This window comes from Cupressus sempervirens, chromosome 11, assembly GCF_028749045.1.
Source record: "Cupressus sempervirens isolate cs-2001-9-10 chromosome 11, ASM2874904v1, whole genome shotgun sequence".
In the NCBI taxonomy this organism is placed as follows: Eukaryota; Viridiplantae; Streptophyta; class Pinopsida; order Cupressales; family Cupressaceae; genus Cupressus; species Cupressus sempervirens.
In genome coordinates, this window is record NC_143128.1 from 625,773,807 (window position 1) to 625,798,896 (window position 25,090).

Here is a 25,090-nt window from a genome sequence, read left to right on the forward strand (position 1 = left end):
TTTCTTCAAAGAGATTGTGAGATTGCATGGATTACCAAGAAATATTATTTTTGACACAGACAATAAATTTGTTGGTTATTTTTGGAAGACTTTGTGGAAGAAGATGGGTACTGAGTTGAAGTTTAGTTCTACATTCCATTCACAAACAGATGGATAGACAAAGGTTGTGAGTAGAAGCTTGGGTAATTTGTTGAGATGTTTAGTTGGAGACAGACCACATAATCGGGTGATGGTATTGGCACAAGCTGAGTTTGCATATAATAATTCTATGAATAGGAGTACAGGGAAAACACCTTTTGAGATTGTTACAGGAATGCAACCTAGAGGATTATAAGATTTGAGAGATGTTGCCGGTGAATAAAAGAGAAGTGTTGTAGGGGAAGAATTTGCCGATTTTATGGAGTTTTTGCATAAAGAAGTAAAGTTGAGGATGAAGTAAAGTAATTAGAAGTATAAGGTGAATGTTGATAAGTCTAGAAGACATTATGTTTTTGAAGTTGGTGATGAGGTGATGGTTCATTTGAAGAAAGGAAGATTTCCTGTTGGAACATATAATAAGTTGAAGATCAAGAAGTTTGAACCTTGTAAGATCTTGAGGAAGTTTGATAGTGGTAATGGTTATGAAGTTGAGTTACCCAATGACATGGATATATCTCTTATAATCAATGTTGCTGATTTGTATAAGTATCATGAGTTAGATGATAAAGTTGTTGTATCAAATTATTATCCTAAGAAGCCGATTGAAGAAGTTGAACAAGTATTGGATTAGAGAGTTGGTAAGAGCACAAGAGGAAAAGATTACTATGAATATTTGGTGAAGTGGAAGACCATATCTATTGAAGATGCTACATGGATTTATCAATCTCAGTTGTATTCAACTTGGGTTGTGTGACATCTCAATGATGTCAGTTGATGTCGAGTTCTAGTGTGTGCTAAGTTCCAGTGTGTGCCGAGTTATCCAGTATTGGCCGAGTGTTCCTTCATGTGCCGACTGAGCCTTTTATTTGTTAATATTTGGTTCCTTCTTTAGCTGAGTTGTCTGTATTTTGGTTCTTAGTGAGAGCCGACTTGCGTATTTAATTTTGATTGTGAATTTAATGATAGGATCTTGTTTAGGGAGGGGTTGACCTTTCTTTCATGTAATGATCGAGAATCTTCTGTAAGTCATTTTGACAAGTATAAATAGAGTGCTTAGGCTTAGGTTAAAGGTAGAACTTAGAGGGTTTCGAAAGTGGAATGCATGTGTCTGTAAATGTGAATTTGAAGTTGGATCGTGGATCTTGAATATATTTTGTATTTGGCCATAACCTAGAAGGCCTTACAGCTGGGTATGTATGCTAATTACTTGATGAATCAATAAAGTATTTGTTCTCTTTCTCCTTGGGGTTGTTCTCTATTGTTTGCTTCCGTTGTGTTTACTCTACAAGGTGGTTTGGATAGCTGGGTGTGCCCTTGGACCTAGTTATTCTATCCCTCCTTGCACCAAATTATCACTTGTTTATACCTCTTCACATTACCTTATCGACCACTTCTAAGTCGGGGTACACGAGAGAAGTCATTCCACATGTCTACCCTACATACCCATGCTCATCACACAATTAGTGCCCATATGGAATGCAAATTCTCAACCCAATCCGAAATGAACAATATCTTTACTAGTCTATATCCAGGAGTTTAGGTCTTGCAAGATCCTGTCATATGCACACACATGTACTGCTTGTGTGTGGGCAAAACGAACTTCACAAATATAATCATGTAATACCAATGCAAGGGTTGGATATGAGAAATGCAACAAATAAGACAAGTACAAGATAACTCTCTCAACTGACTTATATCAAGGAGTATATGGATTCTACAAGAATCCCAATTTCTATTAGGTATAAATAACTTGTTCGACCAACCTAAATGTAGGAGTGTAGATTCTGAATTCTCATGTCCATAAAGAAAAATAATGACATGAAAGGAAACATGGAATGCAATCTATTTCCACAATCTAAACAAACACCACCAAACTACCAACAAAATATGAGTGGCACACAAAATGAGGCAAGGAAAAATCCTCAAAATTCAAACTTCTCAGAAATCAATAAAACTAGAAACCACATTTCTAAAATATGGTCAAACTATCGAGGGTCCAATTAAATGCATAAAACAAGTTTGGAATCACCATCTAGCAAACCTGACAAGAACTGCAAATCCACCAAAACCAATACAAGGACACAACTTTAGATCGAGAATTAAAATACTCTATAATGTTCTATGATCATTATGACTCCATGATCCTAATCATTTTAAAAAGGGCTGCTAAATCAAATTTCTAACTAAGCCAAACAAGTCAACAATTGAAAACTAGATGACACACAAGATGAGGCGATGCCAAAACCACCCAAAATTAAAACATCTTGGAGTTTGATGAAATGGAAAACCCATTTAGAAAACATACCCAAACTAAGGAAAATAAAATAAAATTTGACTTCCAAACATATGCAAAAACTGACAGCATAACAGTGCCCACACATGCATTTCCAAAAACTTGCTAATAAGAAATGCTCACCCCCATCCAACTCGATGATGAAATTGCATAAAAACAAAGGGGAGCAGTAGTTCTCCACTCCCTAACATTTAACAATCGAAAAAATAGACTAAAATGGAATAAAACTAATTAAACCAGAAAGTTAGGTACCTCTCACATTTGGTAAAAACCAAGAACATAAGAAAATAAATGGATACTGCACTGAATCATGTGAAACCTTCAACAGAGTGGAGCAATCCTGACACGAATCCAAAGAAACTAATCTTGTGAAGATCCGTCGAACCAAACTCCCAGAACAAACAAAATAGTGAAATGCTCCAAAGAGGGCTTAGAAGAATTTCTCCAAAACCATGAAATAACAGAGTAAGAAGTGAGAATGAAACCTCACTTTTGCCTAATAGTTTCACTAAAATGACTTATAAATATTTGCCATCCATTTTACAACTATATCTATATCTACTTACTTAATTTTACATTTTATATATATGTATATGTATTTGTATGTATGTATAAATATATGTATGTATGTATGTATATGTATGTATATATATATGTATGTATATAGATATGTATGTATGTATGTATGTATGTATGTATAAACACCTCTTTAAATTTTTTCGATAAACTAGATAACAAGGGGCACATGCGCCAAAGTTTTTGCCTTCATGATTTTATGGTTGATTGAAGTAGGTTTTGGTTATAATATAATGTATTTAATTTAATAAAATAACAAATAAATAGTAATGAAAAATATAATATTATAGTGCTAAACTAAATTAAATTACAGAATATAGTTAGTATATTATTAAATTATATAACTGCAATGATATATATCAATTAAAATAGTAAAAGAATATATAAATAAACATTATAGTATCATGCTAAATTAAAATTAGATGACATCCTAAAAAACATTTATCATACCAAAGATATTTATCAACTAATTATATATAAGATATAGATAAACTTATATAATTTTTTTAATAAAAGAGTTAAATTGATTAATTTTGATTATTAAATTGTTTGATATATCTTGTTTAAATTATATATAAGGTATAGATAAACTTATATAATTTTTTTAATAAAAGAGTTAAATTGATTAATTTTGATTATTAAATTGTTTGATATATCTTGTTTAACCGATAAATTCATCTAATTGAAGAAGTTGAACAATATTCTTAAGCTTAAATCTAATGCATAAAAATAAATAAACATAAATTAATTTAAAAATAACATTTATGCTTTTAAAAAAACCAAACACAGTTGATAATATACCAAGCTAAACAATTTGAACTTTATTAAAATTGATACAAAATTAATATTATGTATTTTAAAGTATAAATTAAAAATATCAATATAATAAAAATTATATATGTTAAATAAATGTATAATCTAATAAAATTATATATAAAAATAAAAAATAAAAGAAAATCTATTAAAAACATTGGTTTAGATATGGAAAAATAAAAATAATTAAATTCTAAATTAAACTTATATATAAATTAAAATTAAAATAAATATGAAATTAAACTATATAAAAAATAGTTTTTGAAAATTGACAATTTAAAAGAGTTAAAATGTTTATATTTGAATAACATTTTACAAATTACAAAAATAAACATCAATTAAAACTATTTTTCTTTAAAAAAAAAGTTTATCCATTTGTTACAAATGTGGAAAAGATAACATTGAAATTAATGCATTCATTAGTAGAGGTGTTAGAAAAAAAAATTATTTGTTAAAAAAATTTATCCACTTGTCACAAGAAAAGATAAAGTTGCAATTAATGCTTGCATTAATAGTGTTAGAAAATTGAATTTTTTCATTGTCTTTTCATCACGAGCCAATAAAATTTTAAAAAATTTGTATTTTTCAATTTTAAAAATTCATGCAAATTAATAAACCTTTTGCAAACATTAGTATATCAATGAAAATTTTAGATTATAGAACTAATATAGAACTTGGTGATTCCAATAGTTTCGGAACTAACAAGATAATGAAGCCCCCTCCAATGGGGCTACTGATCCCCGATAGAACCATACAATGGCCATGGCGTGGCATCTACATCAATCAGAAACCCGCATGCAATGCAAATCAATTCTTTGTTCCTTCGGTTTATCCGCGTATCAAATATACAGACAGCTGTCGGGGCACATTTGAAACGCCCACGCAATGTTTTGTACTGCCATACAATGGCCATGGCGTGGCATCTACATCAATCAGAAACCCGCATGCAATGCAAATAAATTCTTTGTTCCTTCGGTTTATCCGCATATCAAATGTACAGACAGCTGTTGGGGCAAATTTGAAACGCCCACGCGATGTTTTTGTACTCACATGCTTGCGAAGTCCATTTTAACGCTCTTAAATAGTAGAGCCCGTGACCAATCCAAACCAAATATTAGCAGAAAAAATCTCTCAATTACAGCAGCGGGAAGAATGGGTGAGCAACAAGTGAAGCAAACGGGGGTTCTGATCACATATAATCCAATTTCATATTTGATCGAAACCCTGGACATTAAATTTCAGACATATAAGCTTTATGAAGCTCATGATCGAGAAGCGTTTTTCGCGGAACATTCTCAATCTATCAGAGGTGTGGTATGTGGTGGACATGACGGGATTAATGCACAGATGATCGACGCTCTTCCTTGTTTGGAGATTGTTGCCGTCAATGGCGTCGGAATTGATAAGGTGGATTTGGCCAAGTGCAAGCAGCGCAACATTGCGGTGACCAATACTCCCGATGTGTTGACTGATGACGTGGCGGATCTGGCCATCGCTCTCATGCTCGATGCCCTTCGCCAAATTTCTGCTGCTGATCGTTATGTTCGCCAGGGCCTGTGGCAGAGTAAGGGAGACTACAAGTTAACTTGCAAGGTAAATTTTTGCAGATGCGATCTCAGTTGTATTTTAAATCTGTAGGTATCCCATGGACAAATTATCTATACCCAGAGAAGACCATCTGTGATCATATCGCACCCAACTTCAAACACACAAACTGTTGATTTTAGAGCAAGTACACGATTGATAAACTCAGCTTAAAAGCTGCATGAACAAGACAACTTTATCTGGGTATTTCGTACCCTTGGCTGTAATTCACAGAAATTGCAAACTCGGCATTGCGGGCCCCTCTGTATGTCATGTTTCCATCAATTAAAAATATATAAGTAAAACGATTTCCATTAGGGCTTAAACTACGAAATATGGTGAGCCCTTAATCTAGGGTAAATCTAAAACAACTTTTGTCACCACTGAAGGATTGTTCCCCTATATTTTCTCCTCCATAAGCTTCGATTGTACATTTATTTCGTCAGAAAACACTTAATTTCGCTGCTTATGGATGAGAATTTTGCTGCTTATACAAAAGAATGTAGAGTTTTGGAAATTGATAGGGTGTGAAAAGGAGTTTCTATGATTTTTAATGCGTCTGTGGTCTTTTGGTGATGTTGAATGGTTGTTAATTAAAGGGATAATTCTTGGTGAATGCAAGGTTGACATCACAAACAATAATAATGCCTGAGACTGTGCCTGCAAATTTGGTGGATTGGATACCCTCTCTATCCTTGACCTGCGCTCTCTTAGCTATATCAACTTTGTGAATGAAAATATTTCCATCGGAAAAAGGGAAAAACAAAAGCTTTGTGATAGTTTTGCTTGGAATCATGTATTTGAGGATTTTTATTTTTCAATTAATACCTTCCATTTCTATAGCAAGATAAGTCTGATGCAATGTCCTTTCACACAATTTAAAATTTCTAAATTTGATAAAGACACGTTTTTAACAAAATTTCATCGCCTTCTATAGCAAGGTAAATCTTATGCAAGTTCCTTTTTCTAAGGTAAATCTAAGATTTTGACAGTTCTAAAACTCTGCGTACTTAGAAAAATAGCAGGACACAGGAACCATTGCCTTCTTAAAATCAACCCAATTCATCTTTCATGAAATTGCAAAACAAATACTAAACAAGAAAAGTCAAAATACTTTCATAAAAAGGAAGAAAAACAAAAGCTTTGTAATATTTTAGTTTGAAATCATGTATTTAAGAAATTTATTCCACTTCTTATCTTCATTTTTAAATTTTTATAGCAAGTTAAGTCTTAGCAATCCTTTCTCACAGTTTAAAATTCCTAGATCACATAAAGACCCATTCTTTAATAAAGTTTCATCCTCTTGCCAGCGAAATTTTGATTCAAGTTCCTTTCTTTAAGGTAAATCTAGGATTTTTACAATTTGAACTCTTCGTACTAGGAAAAACAAGACAGAAGAATACTTGCCTTTTAGAATCAACCCAATTCATTTTTCATATGAAATTGCAAAGCAATCACTAAAGAAGAAAAGTCAAAATATAAGGTTTTCAAGGCATGTGTTCCAAAACAGTTTTGAGGAGTGTTTGTCCAACCTAATCTGTTTCCAATCACTGAGTGCCTTAGCTGCTTGTGAACTCTCAAATTCAATCTTTCAACCGAGGAAAACAATGTTTAAACTTGATATATTGATTGGTAAAATGCATTGATATGCAGTCAAATAAACATAACTGAGTTTGATAATAGCATTGTTGCATTAATATCCTCATCATAATATTCCTTGAAACAATAGTGTAAGACTGGCCCAAAATTACACCATGACTTGTTATTTAATTCTTATTATCTTTTAAATGTTTTGGTTAAAGTTCCATGTCGTTGATAAGTCACATACCAGAGGCCCAAAACAGGAAGTATTACGTTCATTCAATCCCTGTGAAGGATTCTGAAACTTGAATTTGATTTTGATAATAATTTATTAATTTGAGGCATATAGGAGCTATTAAGCACATGCAATAAAATTCAGTTTCTGTATTAGTGTGCATTGTACTGTACTACATCAGTACGTACAATCAACCAGAGTCTACATACAGTGACAGTAATATGGGACTACCCTGTATTCCTTGCAGGAGGCATCTAACTGTGCCCGCACACGAGGTGTACATACCCTATCCTCAGTGAGATTTGAGCTTGTGACCTCTCTTTCAAGACTACAAGTTTTTGACCACTAGGCCTACTCAGGCTGTACAGCAAAATTAGAACAAATCATTAAAAGATCAACAAAATTACATCAGAAAGTACAACAGATCACATGAAATTATAAAAACTATCTTATCTCTTCATAGGACATCTTTTTCAATGTTGGCAATAAGATTTTAATGCCAACCTTAGCACTCAACTCAAGAATTCCCATTTTCCTTTGGCGAGAAATTCCATTCTCTCCAAGAACTGAGTTGCGAGATCAAGACTGTGTTAAAATCTCCTCAACTCTGAAATTGTTATCATTGAACTCTGCATTCAATCTTTGTATTTAAAGCTATGTAATACTTACCAACTACATGGTGCTCTAAATTTTTCTCCAACCCTGTCTTTGCAACCCATAAATTCAAGTCAAGGGATCTGACAAAAAGGATGGCATATTCTATACGATATCACCCCTGCAAGTATTATGCACCTCATCTGTTCAAGGAACAAGCTTAACTGTTTTCTCCTCACAATTGTGTAAATTTTATTAAATAATCCACATTTATGAAGCCTTATCCATAGTTCGTGAATTTGGAATCAGACTCGGAGTATTCAGCAACTTCAAAATTTTCAATTAAAGATTTTTTTTTAATTTTGGAAATTTCAATTGTAATATGTATTAAATTAAAAATTGACATCTCAAAAGAGAAATGTACTGTTTAATAGCAAAAACATGACGTTGAAAACACATTTAAACCAGTGTTTTATGTGCATTAATATTCTTACCCATTTTTTGGTGTCTATAAAATTGTGAGAGTTAAACTTGTAAAAATGTGCCCAAAAAATAAAGTAAAGAATCCTCAGCAACTCAGAGAGTACTATCAGAATTTGCAAACCATGGCCTCGCCAACTGATACATCTTCCCTTTTGTCGTAGAGCTCCACTCCTTGTTAAGCTTGTTTTCAATTTTGATTTTTCTTTTCTCATAGCACAAAAGCAGCTTATCTCCATCTCAAACGTTTCCATATGTGCACTTGGGCATCCAAACCCAGCTTGAACAATTTAGTAATATGGGCATTTCGGCAAATTCTAAGAAGGTTGTTGAACTTAGTCTTCGGTTAGTATTTTTGAGCATGATTCACACTCTCTCACAGGTAACTCCAAGCAGAGAATCTTCTTCCAGTTTTTTCCTTTCTTTGAGAGGAATGCCAAATGACCATGTGGAGAGGATAGAGTCCTCATATACCTGGCAGCGTCAGTCAAAATACTATTGACCTTATAAAATCCTAGCACAGTTAAGTGGAAGTGATTTGCCAACCCCGCCAACATATTTTGTAAACTGCTTATCATGCCATAAATGTTAAAAGCTTCTCTCGAGCTGGTAATTCAAGTTGCAGTCTCTAACCGATATCTGAAAACAATTTGCAAAGAGGAATTACCACGTATCTGCATAACAACTAATTTTGTAAACAAATTGCTTCTTGGGCTCGATATTTATTTACACCAAGACCTCCTTTCTCTTTTCAAAGGGTACAATATCCTGGAATACTGGAATGACTTAAGGACATTTATCTTATATTTTCCTTGTTAAAATCTTGTATCATTTCCCCCTTTTTGTATTTGACGATTTGAAGAGCTGGGAGTTGTAAACATCTCACACGGTAAGGTTCTGTCGAGAATGATGAACTTTCCATGTATGGAGAGGGTCAAGGTAGGACAAGCTTTGTAATTTTATCATGGTTAGGAAAATAACAGTCTCTTTGAAATTCATTAGAGATTTGACTGTTTTTATATTAGTTAATCTATGTAGTTAGATAGGCCTGGGAAAGAAAATTGTTGGAGTTTCATTTTTTGGAAAGCCACAGCTAAATGATTTCTTGGTTATTTAGGACTGACATGGGAAAAGAACTAGAGGAGGCATTAACAAAGACTAAATGATCTCATGTTAACCATTTTAGGCCCGCCCCCCCCCTCCCCCAGCCCCCCACCCCCCCTTCTAAAATGCCAACCTTGACCAGTCTCATAGAACTAGGTTGGCAGCCTTAATCCATGTCCTTTTGACTATTCAAATATTTTTCTATGTAGGCCAATAGGGATAAAACAAAATATTGACTTTTCCTTCTATCCCTAAGCCTTAGAAAGTTATCTCTAAGGAGGCTATTCAGGCTGTGACGGTGTGATTATCCCTCTTCGCTCAGTTGTAGGTAGTTAAGGTTTAACCGTCAAGGAAGCCACTGCGATACAGTCAAATTCACAACCTGTCGCGTTATCGCAATTAACTTCAAGTTCAGATGGTCTCAAGTTGCGACCGTGCGAAGTTTAACTCTAGTAGCCAAGATTCATGTGTTATCGCACAATCGTAGAAGGTTAAGGGTTAGCCAGAGTTTGAGTTGCGATGCAGCAATTGTTTTGATCACTCGTTCGCGGGGTTAACTTTTGGGTTAACGTGTCAAGTAGTAACGTTGGGATCTTTCCCTTTTCGCATAGTCGCAAGGAGTTAAGCTTAAATCATGGTTAGAGTTGCGAAATGGAAAAAGCTTCTTGTGCGCATGTTTGTGGAGTTAAGTGCCAAACCCGAGTTGCAGGTTGTAAATAGGTGACAAGTTGCCGCACGTCTAGGTGGGCCTGATCCTTTTGAGTTCCTTTGGTCACACCGTCGCAAGGGTTAGTTTCGAAGGAGTTGTCCACTGAATGAAAGCGGATAAGATTGGATCGATGCATTCCATCGATAGAGCTTCAAAGGTTAAGTCGTGACCGTTCGAAAGGTCAACAAGCCGCAGTCAAATTTAGTTTTCGCATCATCGTAGAGGGTTAATGCTAAACCATGGTCAGGGCGGTGATGGTGCGAAATGCTTGTTTCGCTTGTTCACGGGGTTAGCATCAGAGTTAAAGTCTTAAGTCATGACTGAGCAATCATGGTTAAAGGGTTGTCTTGTCATGGTCGTAAGTATTCAAGCTGTAGTCAGGATTTAAGCCACGACAACGCGAATGGCAACATAAGCAATTAGAGTCTCAACGTTGACAAGCATTTTATGCTAGTTAGGATTTAAGCTGCGATAGGGCACCAAGGACAAAGAAAACTGATTTTGCATCATCGCATAGTTTGAAGACTGTCAAGTTTAAACTGTGGGCGCAAAGGGCCAATCTCATAGTGTCGCTAGGTCACTACAGTTAAAAAGATAGAGTGGAAGCAAGTTGCAATGCAACGATTAAGTATAGATAAAGGGCAGTTGCGGTTTTGCAGGGCCATACGGTTAAATTGGAAAGTAGGTTGCGAAGCTGCAAACATTGGCAAAGGCACAGGTCAACGTAAAGATAGAAAGTTGGATGAGATGGCAAGATACTTCAAGGGCGTTGGGCTACGTGGCAAGGGTAGATGGATTGACTTCATTTGACCATTTGACATGGCTGATTTGGCATTGAAAACACTAGTAGATACAATTCTTTAATGACAAATCAGATCCTTTTGATTGCCGGCAGCCGCTTTTGAGTGTTCTCCATGCTTATTCAATGCAATTGCATTCCTCCCGTTGCTTGTTTCATTTATCTACCCAATCAGTGATAATGGCCGTCGTTTCTTGTCTCTTCAGAACCAGATGTGCACATAAAGATCAAATCTTCCAGCATAGGGATGTGCATTTGATCATGATTTCTTCTGATCAGTAGTTATTGCTCATCTGCAATCTCAACTCTATGTGTTTTGTAGCCACCTGATTTTCCCAGGTCTAAATTAACATCTAACATACTCAAAGAATACAGTTATTACTTCGTTTCAAAGGAAGATAGTTATATCACTCATGTTCATGTGAATAAGATTTACCGTTGAAATCAATTAAACAAAATTTCTTAACTAAAAACTTGAAATATCATCAAATGAAATTACTACAAAAATTGAAAACCGCATACCTCGGAAAATTGAGATTGAAATCCACTAGGGATGCTTCTGCAACCACCCAGGTTAGTCCACAAATACACTATAACAATTTCACATGACGACTATCATCTAAAAATTGCTATTTCAAAACCAAATGATGATTTCAATTAAATACCACTATATTAAAATTAGGGCATTGCATACCATGGTATTAGTTAGGGCATTGTTTACCATTGGATCATTTATGGCTTTTGATACCACAGTATCATTTAGAGCTTCCGATACCATCGATTCAATTTAGGGCTTTTGATACCACCGATTCAATTAGGGCTTCTGATACCACTATATCATTTAGGATTCCCGATACCATTGATTAGGGCTTTTGCTACCACCAATTCAATTAGGGCTTCCGATTCCTTTCCTTCCGATTACTTAACTGTGGCAATAACTCAAGATTAAATAATATGCTCATATTCGATAATCATATAAATGAAAAACAATCCTTAAATCTGTCTCTTGTATCAAGGTGTAAAATAACTATAAATATGAAGTAACTCAATTAATCTTACCTTCTTGCATATACATCATAAAAATGATATTACTTGTTCCGACAAACAATTGAATGTACAGCTTATCTGACAACTTGGGAAGAGGTGAAACATTGTCAGGGGCTTAACCACCCAACGTCGAACCAAATCTTATTCCAACATGATCTCTAACGAGAAAGGCCCTCCCTACCCGGAATTGGCAGGGGTCATCTTGCCATCCACTAGGCATCTTGATATTTAACACACCATACGACTTGACAGCAAGAGATTACAACAACAGGGTCAAGCATGAGCTATTAATTAATTCATATTAAAATGATAAACATTGATATGTCATAACTGATTACTGTTTCATGTTATTGCAAATTCTTTTCTCTCACCTCATCACCCATTTCTTCAGTTACACAACCAGGTGAGTCCCAGGTGTTCGGAATTCTCAGAACAACTGACTCTGTTAATTATACAAGAGAATTACATGCATCCGACATTTCACAATCTGTGATTACATGATTATGTTCTTTAAGAGTTCAGAATTTGATTGTTTAATTCCTAAGTTACTGATTCGGATGCGGATTCCGAAAGCGGATACGGGATGCGGGTATTTTCTTTTTTTTTGGATGTGGATGCAGGAGGAAACCTATACACACACACACACATAAATTATAATATTAACATATGCAAAGAAATGCAAGAAATATACAAAAACAAATCATTTGATAAATCATAATATGACTATGAATCTATGATACTTAACAGTTAACTGGAATCCTTAAACAAAATTTCAAGATATTTCAAAATTCATATGATATTCATATATCAATATCAATATGTGCTTGTCCAACATTAGCGTTTAGTCTTGACTCTTAAACAATAAGTTCAAATAGGTCATGTTCAAGATTCCAACAAAATAAAATTTAAAAACATGGTAAATGATTGAAGTTTGAAGATTCAATCAATTAGACTCTGACTCTGAATCATAGGGATTCGCAAGAAAATCCACATTCTCATTGTCATTTCTAACTGCTGAAAGATCATTTGAACCAAGCATGGTTCCACTTATGCTAGATGCACCACGTGCCACACTATCATCATCACCGTCTCCAACTGTAACAAGATCATGAAGTGTTGCATCCAAATCTGCACACTCAGGGGCTACATCCCAAAGCTTTGTTGCCCCTTCCTTGTAATGATCATTCTTACGTGACAAAAGACGCAAGTTGGTGTGGACAAAGACCAAGTCCTCAGCTTTCTTGGAGCCTAACCGGTTGCGCTTCACCGAATGGATAAAGGAGTATGTACTCCAATTCCTTTCAGCAGCAGAAGAACTAGCAACCTATATAGTTGTCACAAAACATACAAATGAAAAGCAAATTAATTTTATAGAATGCGTGAAACACTAAATTCTACAATGCAAGTGTAAACATAAAATTTTAAAACAAATTTACAAAACAAAATAAAAAACTTACTTGTGATAGGACTTTGATTGCAAGAGGTTGAAGATGCTTGAAAGGTTGACCATACATGTACCACCATGTGATAGCTCCCATTCTATTTTGGTCCTTTAGTGCAAATGGAGAATGCTTTAACCCCGAAGCAAACAACCCAAATTCTTCCCTCACTTTTTCATGCATTTCTTCTAGTGGGAAGAGTCTTGTAAGGGCTTTGTGGCACTCCTCATCAACCTCCTCATCCGCAAATGGTGCAACTCTACCTGGCATACCAGCTATCTCCTCACTATAGTACCTAGGAGATAAGGCATATGCAAGGAGGTTCAATGGGGTAGTCATCTTATTCCAACGATTGTTGATAATTGCTTGCACTTGTTTGCATAAGGCTTCACATTGTGTGGGGTCACTCTCATGTGCTTGTATAGAATGTTTTACCTTCTCAACCATGGTGTCCATGCCATCATACACATCCCCTAAGCAAGGTGTATTTGTATCAGCAAAACGGAGCATAGTCATGATGGGCTCGGTGGAATCCAATACATATGCCACACGAGCCCACCAACTCTCATTCAAGATCAAATCCCTGATCCTTTGTGCTCTTTTTGAATTTGAGATCTTCCATACACCCCATTGATGACTGATGACCATTTGACTTAATGCATCTTTTACCTTGAGGAGTTGTCTCATAACGATTGTATGAGATGCAAAACGGGTCTCAGCAACCTAAGCAAGTTAACAATATGTCAATTGACAATATAATTATAAATTTTAATTTTTAACTAAATTACAAAACCATGAAACTTAGTAATTAAAAAAAATTAATTTACCTTCAGCAATTTCAATTTGGAGTATGTTCTAAAAATGGATTGTGACATGTGGTGGTTGGTCACAAACATCTGTATGTCCTCCCCCTCTTCATATATTTTCTTCACCCAATCTACTTCAGTGCCAATCCTCTGCATGATCAAGTTAAGGGAGTGAACAGTACATGGAGTCCAAAAAATATGGTCATACCAACTCTCAACTAAAGCACTCGCACCCCTGCAATTTTTGGCATTGTCAGTGACCACCTATACCACATTCTCACTACCCACCATCTCGATGGCCTCAATGAGAATTCTAGAAATGAATTCCAAATCTTTCACTTGCCCCTCACAATCAATGGCCTTCAAAAACATTGCCCCTTTGGGGGAAATTGCAATTACATTAATCAGTGGCCGGTTTTTTGTATCCTTCCAACCATCTGACACAATAGTTAGACCCAAAGTTTTCCAAATTTTTTTGATTGGTTGAAGGTCTCTCTCTATATGTGCCCTCTCTTGTTGCAATAAAGTTGTACACACCTTTTCATAGCCCGGGCTTGTGTAGTCAGTTGGTGATTCTTTGATTGCTGCCACCATTTCCTTCCAATATGGTGATCTCACCTAGTTGAAAGAAAGCCCATTCGCATAGAGGCAACGTGCAATAGCTTCATCAGCGCGGTCTCTTGCCCCCATTTTAAATGTGGTGTCCAATGGGCCTCTTTTGCGGGTTGAAATTTCCACTTCTTCCTCATCCTCTCCTGGCACAGGTACCTGCAAGAATGGGTGTTGGGAGGATGCAATTGGTTCAGTGGGTGTCTGTGGCTTGCTTTTTGAGGAAAGACCTTGATAGTAGTTTTTTTTTGATCTATTGATCAATGCATCGGCAGCTTCTTGTTCTCTTACAAATGAAAGTATTTCCGCGCTAGTCATCCCAGTACCATTTTTGCCTTTGCACATTCCAAATCCTTTACCAACAGGGCCCATAAAATGAAGCTTCACTTAGGAATATGAGCTATGGAAAGGTTTTCCTTTGTTACTTTGACAATAATTGCACTTCCAATAGTATGAGACACCTCATGAAACCTGTGATATCTGTGTTGTATGTCTCCACAAAGGAGAGCCTACATCAATTTTGAAATTATCAGTCCTTTCCCCTCCTTGGCCCCCCACTGAACTTTGACTAGCACTACCACCGGTATCCATTCTTGCCTAGTTTTTTGCAACCTATTTTATAAGAAAATAAATAAATTTTAATTAGTTCCTAACAACTATGAACATCAATGATCATGCATACAAGTAGAAAGAAGTGAGAAAAACTACGAAAATAGATACCCAAAGTTGCTTCTACATATTTAAAAAAAAAAATAAAATTGAAAAAAAACTTGAAAAAAATCTTCAAGAACTTGAAAAAAATCATCAAAAACTCAAAAAAATTCATCTAAATACTCAAAAAAAGGATTGATCACTTACCTTGAATGGTTTAAACTTCTTTGAGAAAGCTATCTCTCCCTCTTTGATCGATCCTCTTTGAAAATGCTAAACTTAGCTTCACAATGAAGGAGTGGCTGTAGGTGAAAACAAAATTCTAAAATGACTCTTGTGAATGCTTCTATGTTGACTTCTAGGGTCGTTTTAGGGTTTTATTGTGAAAAAAACGCTTTAAAAATGCTTTTCATCACATGTTATGGAAGTTTAAGTTAAAATAAATGATATTTTATTGCTTTTTAGGGCTTAGCCTGTGCTAGGCCCGCGGATGTGCTGCGGGTGCTGGCCGGAAGCCATCTGCAGGCATCCAGATGTGTGTGGAAGCTGAGGGTGCTGGCTGGAAGCCATCCGCAGGCATTCGGATGCGCGTGGAAGCAGGCATCCAGATGCGCGTGGAAGTTGAGGGTGCTGGCCGGAAGCCATCCGCAGGCATCCGGATGCGCGTGGAAGCTGATACTTAGCTTCCATGCACATCCGGATGTTTGCGGATGGCTTCCACGCGCATCCGGATGCCTGCGGATGGCTTCCAGCCAGCACCCTCAGCTTCCACGCGCATCTGGATGCCTGCAGATGGCTTCTGGCCAGCACCCGCAGCGCATCCTCAGGTTCCACGCGCATCCAGATGCCTGCGGATGGCTTCCGGCCAGCACCGTAGCGCATTCGGGTGCTCCACGCATCTGTCCGCATCGGATGCGGAAGCCAGGCCACTGAGAGACGAATCGGTATCTGAGTTTAATTCTAATATCCATTGGCATAATGATTATGGATCCATATTATGTTTTTCTTGGCTTTCACTTGCCATGCATAGGGCTAACTTAAAGAAGTACAATTTGTAATTTCAACAACATATCATCTAGATATCATCATGATGATTACTGAACTTGCTGCAAACCTCACTATGCATAGAATTGTTGATTAGTATGCTTATCACAACTGTGACTAGAAATATTACGTTTCTGAGGCTACTTGAAAAATAACATTGGATAGTATCTAATTAATTATGAAAGTCTAAAAAGAGGACTGATAATCAAAGGATAGGAAATATACATCAAATTCATGTTGTAACTTGAAATAAATTTGAAAAGAAGAATCTTGTGAGCCTAATTGGCTGTTATAAAATGATATTGAAATAGCATGACCTGATGTGTATATGGTATTGATCTAATAATCCTGAACTCTGATTTGTCCTTTCCAGTTATGCTGAGACGTTACTAGTAGACATATCACTGGCATATGACTTACTTCTCGATGGCTGAAATACATGGCAAAGCTACCGCTTGCTTTGGACGTTTGAATCTGATAATTAGAGGGAACTCTCAACTCACGGATTGAAGTAATAAAGACAAAAGTATCTATAAGGGAGTAAATCGCTGCCACAGGAAACTTGGATGTTATGGAATAATGGTTCTTTCCCTCCTCACGACTTTCATCAACAACTCGTGATTTCTTGGCTCCTCCGGATAAGATTGCCGAGTTTAATAAGAGAAAGTTGGGATTCTAAGAAGAACGTATATCATCTACTCCTATTACGATTCCTTATAATATAATAAGTGGCAGAGATAGTAAGAATCATAGCCGAGTGGGGAAAAAGAATGAATATGACTCCTTCCTAGGTTCACATAAAAAGAACGAGTTGTGACTTCTCAGCTTCCATCAGTTTCAAAGAAGAATCCATTCAAATTCCAAGATGACCATTCAAATTCAAATATTAATGCAATTTGAAAGGAAGAGAGATAAAGAGGAGAAGAAATAAGGAGTCTGGAGAGTTATAAACTTTATTTTATTATTATAATATGCTCTTATATACGTTCATATAAGTATATCGATGAGGTGACATCATTAAATTATATAATTATAATTTATTGGTGCCATTTCATTTTTATATTTATGTGATCGTATTTAAGTTTTTATTATAATGATAAAATAAGGAAACTCAATAATAAATCTCTAAAGGTATGCATTATATTTTTATTTTAATTATTTTATGTTTTAATTATATTATTTCCTTAATAGCTCATGCAGGTCCCACAGATGTATCCTGTTTCAAGTCGCCAGGTCCTCAACCCATTTGATCCGTGATGGTGATGCTCCTGCCTAATTCTTTTCTGACAATGCTTCCACCCCTTTGACGTGTTTCTTGCAAGGAAATTCTCCATAATTATCATAATAAACTATTTAATCGGAATTAATCATCTTCTCAATTTCATGAGTTCGTAATAAATGATCAACTAACTTGTTATCCTTTCTTGAAATTATAACGACTAACTATCTTACCATTTCACAAGATTATAACCAAATTAACTGTCAACTGACTTCATTTGAACCTCAACGGCTATATTTTAAATTAAGTAAAAAATTGGGATGTAACATGTTTAGAGTTTGAACTCATTGTAATATTAGAGTTATGCTTGAACTTTATAAAAGGTAGTTGTAAATATTTGTAAAGGGTTCTTCGCTCTCTAGATTTTGCAATTGCATTATGCTCCGCAACTTTGCCTTCCATTAATGAAAGCTCTGTTCCTTATCTTCTCTTGCCATTTTGCTATCTAGTGCATGTATATGCCTTGTAGTAAATGTTTTCTTTCCATTTTCCTAAGTTTACATGTTGTGTTCAATCTGTTGGCAATCGTTGCATAAGTGAATATTATTTTTCCTTTCAACGTTTCATCAGTTTTAGACCTACATGTCACTTTGGGGAATAGATTAAAGTTAAGTTTGGTGTATTTCAGGTTTTCATTGATGTTTTGTGCAGTTATGGACAGAGTTGTGACCATTCAATCTAGGTGCATCACCCCTTTTAGATTAGATTAGGTAGTTTGCTTTTCTACATCTCCTTCTCTTTTTTTCCTCTCAAGAGTAGTTAGGTGCATCTTGATTGTAAGGAAGCCGACCTTCTTCGGAGATTCGACCTAAGAGTGCAAGTCCCACATTTGGAAGTCATTTCCATGTTACACGAGATCGCTTGAGGGTCATGCCTCAAGCAAGGGTGCAGATTTTTGTGTCAACAGTTCACAAGGAAAAGGATGTCCCATATCTTCAGTTTATGGGGAAGTATTAGATTATTTCACAATGTGGATGGAATATCAAGAGTGAGTGAACATGATAACAAATATGTTGGAAAGGGTAACATACTTTTCTTTAATTTCTATGTCAATGTTCTCAATTATGAGCTATTATATATGGATTCATTTCTCGTGCTTAACCAAAACAGCTGAATTCAAACAATATCCAAGGAAATAAGCAGGCTGGATAGAGAAATTACAATTTGGAGGGAATGCGAAAGGATTGGAAGAATTCAAAGGGAATATGGGGTAAAATCAAGCAAGACCAAAACTAACTTATAACATTATATTCTTAAAAACATTGAGGCTTGGGATGCATTATTCGAGATTAAGAGAACAAATATTTTTCCTCTGGGAATGCGGATGATGTCTCATAAAGATTTTGGCAGTACACATGTTTGAAACAAGTAAATATGTTTGCTTATAGGTTATGATTCTTTTCCTTGTCAAAATGTATCTATATATTTCTATATTAGCCTATTGCTGGATACATTGTAAATATTTGATAATGTTGTTCTAGCTGATCTTGAGGTGGAAGAGGTAAATGTGACCAAATAAGTGTTCACAGAGAATAAGTAGGAAGCTAAAGAAGAAAAATGTAAAGCAATTGATAGCTTTTGCAGTGGTATGAAACTTGAAAATGAATAAAGAGGGAGGTTTTGTAGTAGCAAAATGTTCTTAGCACGGAGAACTAGTTTCTATCATTCTCACATTATTAATGATTACATCATCCTCCTCCTGTTGTCAAATTAAACTTGTATGCCACACTTATGAAATCACTTTGTAAGCCGTTCCTATTTTCTTTGAGGAATGTATACTTAGCAGTTGGATAAGCATCTTTATGAAATTAATTGAATAAGTAATCCCGAAAAGAAAAAGATTTAAACACCAAGTATGAGAATTTATTAGTAAGAAAAACAGAGGATTTTGGTACAGATTGTGATAGACAAAACAAGATGAGTATAGAGGGAACCAATTCCAGTTAAAACCTTGGAGAGGATCTCTGCTGTTGAATATAAAGCTAAGTTTTAAGTAGGAAAAAAAATTTAAATGAAGGCCACAAATAGCCAAAGTAGACGAAGGGAATCAACATCTCAAAGAGAGCAATACAAGTTCACTTCTTTAATTACACAAGATTTAGTAATATTATAACTTTTAGTTAGTTGGTTGGTTTTTACAAAAATACTAAGTTGCCGATTCGGGTTTGGGGATGGATTTAGGTTCGGGTTTGTGGGTTCGGGCAATTTTTTTTCCCCATTTGGGTTCGTGAGTATATATATATATATATATAAATATAAATATAAATATATGCATTAAATATACAAAAAATTAAGAGAAACTTGCGGGTCCTCCTGGGTTCATCGTGGGTCCTCTTGGATTCACCACGGGTCCTCCTGAGTTTGCCGTGGGTCTGTCTGGGTTCATATCAGGACCCACAGTCCAAAATAAGGACCCTGCCCAGACCCACAGCAAACCCAGGCGCAAACCCGGACCCAGATCTAGGGAGCAGGGTCCGAAACCGGTAACCAAGCAAAAATACTAATACTCTTAATACTCTTACCCTTCACGCACGTTGAATCATAAGATTCATGCTACCATAGAATAAGTATTTTTTGCCCAAGGGATCTGCCCAAGCTTGATATATTCTACTTTTTCTTATACAAAACTAAAATGGTGAAATAATCTATTTGCTATTGTTCAGTACTTCATGCAGATGATTTATCCTTAGTTTTTCTTTGTCATTTAGCATTGCTTGGTTTATAATGGTTATGCAATACTTTTATTGTTAATATACTATAACTGCTACAGCAGACCCATATCACGAGCAATATGCGTCAGAAGAATTTCCAGATTGTCACCTGCCATTGCATTCGTAGCAGAAGGGTGGGAGCTGTAGGTTAAAAAGCGATTGATATACTAACTTGTACTCTATTTCATAGTGTAAGCACTGACAATAGAGCCCAAATTGGAGTCCTTGTTATATGCACTCACTATGTGGGCGGATCCCTTGTAGCGCTCTTCAGTTACCGGTTACATGGAATTGCTCATGTTGCATTAACCTTCCCTGTCTAGGACCAAGCCATGTATATATAATTTATAAAAATTAATATTATGATTGTAATTCCAACATAGAGAAAGCTTGTGTAAACTGGAATGCAAATTTACAATGTTATAGTTTGTTGACAGCTAACAATTAAATACCAATTGTGTTGGAGTTTTTGGACAGCTACACATTAAATTGCCAGTTATGTTGTAGTTCGTGGAAAGCTAAAAATAACGTACCAGTTATGTTGATTTACATTCGTTTTTCTTGGTAATTCTAATGAGTAAGGTAGACTAGGATGTTGTTCCTTGCCATGGAGCTCAAATTTCCCATCATGAGGAAGACTAACCTGTGATCTGCAACAGGTGCGTCGAGTAACCCCTTCAATAAAAAAGCAAATGCATGTATCTAATCTGGCAAGGTTCCTCTTTAAACACGAACAATGAAGATTAAAGCTTTTTTTTGACTGGATTAATTAAAACCATGTTCCAATAAAACTTTGTGGTCTTGTATAATTTGATAGGAATAAATTATTTAGTTTCTAATGATTTGTGTTTCTTATCCCATGTTCTATGAGTTTTGCATTTAGGATGCCATTCTACATCATATGATGCATTAAACCATGCTTTTGAAAGACGGAACAAAATGAGATGTTGAAAACCAAGTTGTTTCTCAAATGAATGTAAAAGCAAGCATAATTTTCTTGGATCATTTAACTTTCTAATGTTTTCATTTGGATTCTAAGTCACCTTGCTAATTCTAGATCAATGTTGTTGTACTAATTTCCTGTTATTGTTTATGCAGTTAAGTGGAAAGCGTGTTGGAATAGTTGGACTTGGACGCATTGGATCAGCTATCGCTAAGAGGGCAGAAGCTTTTGGCTGCAGCATTGCCTACTACTCAAGGTCTCAAAAACCTAATGTATCTTTCACGTACCATTCAAATGTTATAGACCTTGCAGCTAGCAGTGATATTGTTGTTGTGGCATGTTCTTTAACAAAAGATACTCGCCACATCATCAATAAATCTGTTCTTGATGTGCTGGGAGCAAAAGGCACACTTGTGAATATAGGCCGGGGAGCCCTTGTAGATGAGAAGGAATTGGTGAAAGCTCTACTGGAAGGTCGGATTCAAGGTGCTGGTTTAGATGTTTTTGAGAATGAACCTCATGTTCCCAAGGAACTATACAGCTTAGAAAATGTGGTTTTGGTTCCGCATGTGGGAAGTGGAACCTGGGAAACGAGGAAGGGAATGGCAGATCTGGTTGTTGGGAATCTGGAGGCACACTTCTTGGAAAAGCCTTTGCTCACCCCTGTGCCCCAATGAGAAGCTTCTTAATCATTGTTCTCCTAATAGTCTCTTACAAGGATTATTAAGAACATGACATGCTGATTCATTGTTCACGGCACATGCTTTGATGCCTATTTATATATGTTGCCTAAAATCTTAGTGTACATATGATGTTTCTGTGTAAAGTGCTACAGGACTATTATGTAGAGTACAAAATAAATTTGCCCATGACTTCCTTGCTGATGGTGATCATATAATTTTGTTAGCTGTTGTGAGATGAAAATGATATGCTCTCTCTTTCATCTCTCATTTTAGCGTTTTAATTGAGTACAATTGACTGATTAGGATTCATATTCCACATCCTGTAATCTACCGATTCATATCCCAACTACTCTTTTCTATTTCATTTCGAATATTACGTCATTTTTAATATATGGTATAATTATACATATTTTAATGCTTCTTTTCTATTGTGAGCTGCTTCTGAATTCAGTTGTTTAAATGTTTTGACATCAATATTTAGAATAATAATTTCATCTCAAGTAATCCATTTTTTGTTTTGATTTTAACATTAAATATACATATTTATTATTTATTTTACAACTATAATAATAGCAATACCTACATAAAAGGAACAAAAGAAAATAATTTTTTTAACACCTCATTAAAAAAACAAAACAAATTGACTATCTCTCTGAATTGTTGTGGTCCAATAGACTAGATAATTAGGCCCCCCCCTCCAACAGGGCTGCTGCCTGATAGCCATAGAATGGCTATAGCGTGGCATCGACATCGATCACAAATGCGCATGCAATGCAAATCAATTCTTTATTCCTTTGGTTTCTTCGCATGGCAAATATACAGACAGGTGCTGTGGCAAAGTTGTAATCATAGTAATGAGAATCACCACAATTCGGGTGATTTTGGCAATTTGAGGACTCGTTAAACCAGACTGCTGATTTTTGAGGTAAAAATTGCCTGACTCGGCAATTTTTGTCAAAAATCACTTAAAATCAGTGAGTTGGTAAAAAATCACCAATTTTTTAACGTATGTGATGGATTATTGTTTATGTTCCTTGTTTATGTATGTTAGGCTTTAGCTTCTATTTGATGATGTTATAGTGTGTTTAAGTTATATTCAATAAAGGGTGCATGATTAAGTATTAAATTGTTACAATCTTTAAATTTCAAGGGTTTTTTCACTTTGCCGATTCGTAGCCGATTCATAGGTGATTCATAGACGATTCACGATTCGAGTAGGCCTTGCCAATTTCGATCCGAGTCTGAGTTTTGGTTATTTGGTTGTAATGCCCACAAAATGTTTTCGTACTCTTGTGATTGTCCAATTCCATTTTAATGCTCTTAAATAGTAGAAGCCTGTGACCAATCCAATATAAATGTTGGCCAAAAAAATCTAAATTGCCAGATCAGGAAGAATGGGTGAGCAACAAATGAAGCAGGTGGGAGTTTTAATCACACATGATCCAATTTCACACTTGATTGAATCCCTGGTCAGCAAATTCACAACATATAAGCTCTATGAAGCTCATGATCGATAAGCGTTTTTAGTGGAGTATTCTCAATCTATCAGAGGTGTGGTATGTTGTGCAAAGGACATGATTAATGCACAAATGATTGATGCACTTCGTTGTTTGGAGATTGTTGTCCTCAACAGCATTGGATATGATATGGCAGATTTTGCCAAGTGCAGGCAGCGCAACACTATTGGTTGATGATGTGGCAGATTTGGCCATCACTCTCATGCTCGATGTTCTTCACCAAGTTTCTGCTGCTGATTGTTACGTTCGCCAGGGCCTGTGGCAGAGTAAAGGAGACTACAAGTCAACGTGCAAGGTAAATTTTACAGATACAATCTCAGCTATAATATAAATCTGTAGGTATGACATGGGCAAAGCCGTTATGCATAGAGAAGACCATTTGTGATTATATCACACCCAACTTCAAACAAACAAACTGTAGGTTTTAGAGCAAGCACATGATAGATATACTCAGCATAAAAACAGCATGCACAAGATGTCTATATCTGGGCCTTTTATTCACATAACTATAATAACGAAAATTGCAAACCCTGCATTGTGGGCCCCTCTAATGTTTCTATCAATTGAAAATATAAAACTATTTCCATTGGGATTCAAACTGTGCAAGATGGCATGCCCTCAATCTAGGGCAAGTTTAAAACATCTTTTTGTGACCACCAAAGGATTGTTCTTCTATATTTTTGATTCTCCATAAACTTTGATTACACTTGTTCATTGCATCAACAAATATCTGTTTTTTCTGCTTGGGGAAGAAAATCTAGAGCTTTGGAACTTGGCAGGGTGTTAAAAGAAGAGCTTCTATGACTTTCAGTGGGCCCTTGGTCTGCTGGTGAAATTGAAGGGTTACTAAGGGGCTCGTGCCAATCAAGTCTCGCTGAGTGCAAGGCTCCAAAATAAAAAAAATGATGCTGGGATTATACCGTGGGTGAATTTAATGGAATGCGCATCCTTTCTGTCCTGGGCTCTTAGCTAGAGAGATGTTTCAGCGCAAGGGCTGTGTTCCCATATTGAATACCAAAAACAACTTTGTGAAAAAAAATTCTTCCATTACAAAGTGTTTTAACAAAAAGCTTTGTGTTATTTTTAACTTGAAATGATGTATTCAAGGAATTTATTACAATTCTTACCTTTCATTTCTATAGCAAGATAATTCTTATGCAAGGTCCTTTCTCACAGTTTGAAATTTCTCAATCATATACACAAATTTAACAAAAATTCATCCTGTTCTATAGCAAGGTAAGTTTTACGCAAGTTCGTTTCTCTAATGTAAATATAAGATTTTCACAATACTGCATAATTGAAAAATAAGAGAACAGAGGAACAGTGCCTTTATAACAAGAGCTACAGGGCAGCCAAGTTCCTGCTTAGGCTGGGATGGTACAGTTTCGAAGCGTGAATGGAAGGGTTTGAAGATTGGATATAGGTGTGGAGGAAGTTGCTAAGTGTAGTAGATTT

The 25,090-nt window shown here is 35.7% G+C and overlaps 2 protein-coding genes and 1 pseudogene across 2 annotated transcripts; 2 read left to right on the top strand and 1 right to left on the bottom strand.

Annotated features, from left to right (window-relative positions):
• The first annotated feature begins 4,929 nt into the window (after nucleotides 1-4,929).
• Nucleotides 4,930-22,317, top strand: LOC149531260 (glyoxylate/hydroxypyruvate/pyruvate reductase 2KGR-like). The gene is made up of 2 exons (XM_089811785.1): nucleotides 4,930-5,413; nucleotides 21,591-22,317. Exons 1-2 carry the CDS (start codon nucleotides 4,973-4,975, stop codon nucleotides 22,110-22,112), a joined length of 963 nt encoding a protein of 320 aa, XP_089667911.1. The 5' UTR covers nucleotides 4,930-4,972; the 3' UTR covers nucleotides 22,113-22,317.
• LOC149531261 (uncharacterized) lies at nucleotides 5,466-13,733 on the bottom strand. Its single transcript, XM_089811787.1, has 2 exons — nucleotides 13,411-13,733; nucleotides 5,466-13,277 (listed from the first exon to the last, which is right to left on the bottom strand). The coding sequence occupies exons 1-2, from the start codon at nucleotides 13,729-13,731 to the stop codon at nucleotides 12,897-12,899; spliced, it is 702 nt and encodes a 233-aa protein (XP_089667913.1). The 5' UTR covers nucleotides 13,732-13,733; the 3' UTR covers nucleotides 5,466-12,896.
• A 1,180-nt stretch (nucleotides 22,318-23,497) lies between the features above and the next one.
• Nucleotides 23,498-25,090, top strand: part of LOC149531262 (hydroxyphenylpyruvate reductase-like) — a 35,403-nt pseudogene continuing 33,810 nt past the window's right edge.

Bases quoted from the DNA above. Each gene is read 5' to 3' on its own strand.
- LOC149531260 (XM_089811785.1), top strand. From the start codon at position 4,973: ATGGGTGAGCAACAAGTGAAGCAAACGGGGGTTCTGATCACATATAAT. The intron at 5,414-21,590 runs GTAAATTTTTGC...TTGTTTATGCAG, and splicing joins ACTACAAGTTAACTTGCAAG to TTAAGTGGAAAGCGTGTTGG.
- LOC149531261 (XM_089811787.1), bottom strand. From the start codon at position 13,731: ATGACTACCCCATTGAACCTCCTTGCATATGCCTTATCTCCTAGGTAC. The intron at 13,278-13,410 runs GTAAGTTTTTTA...ACAACTATATAG, and splicing joins CAATCAAAGTCCTATCACAA to GTTGCTAGTTCTTCTGCTGC.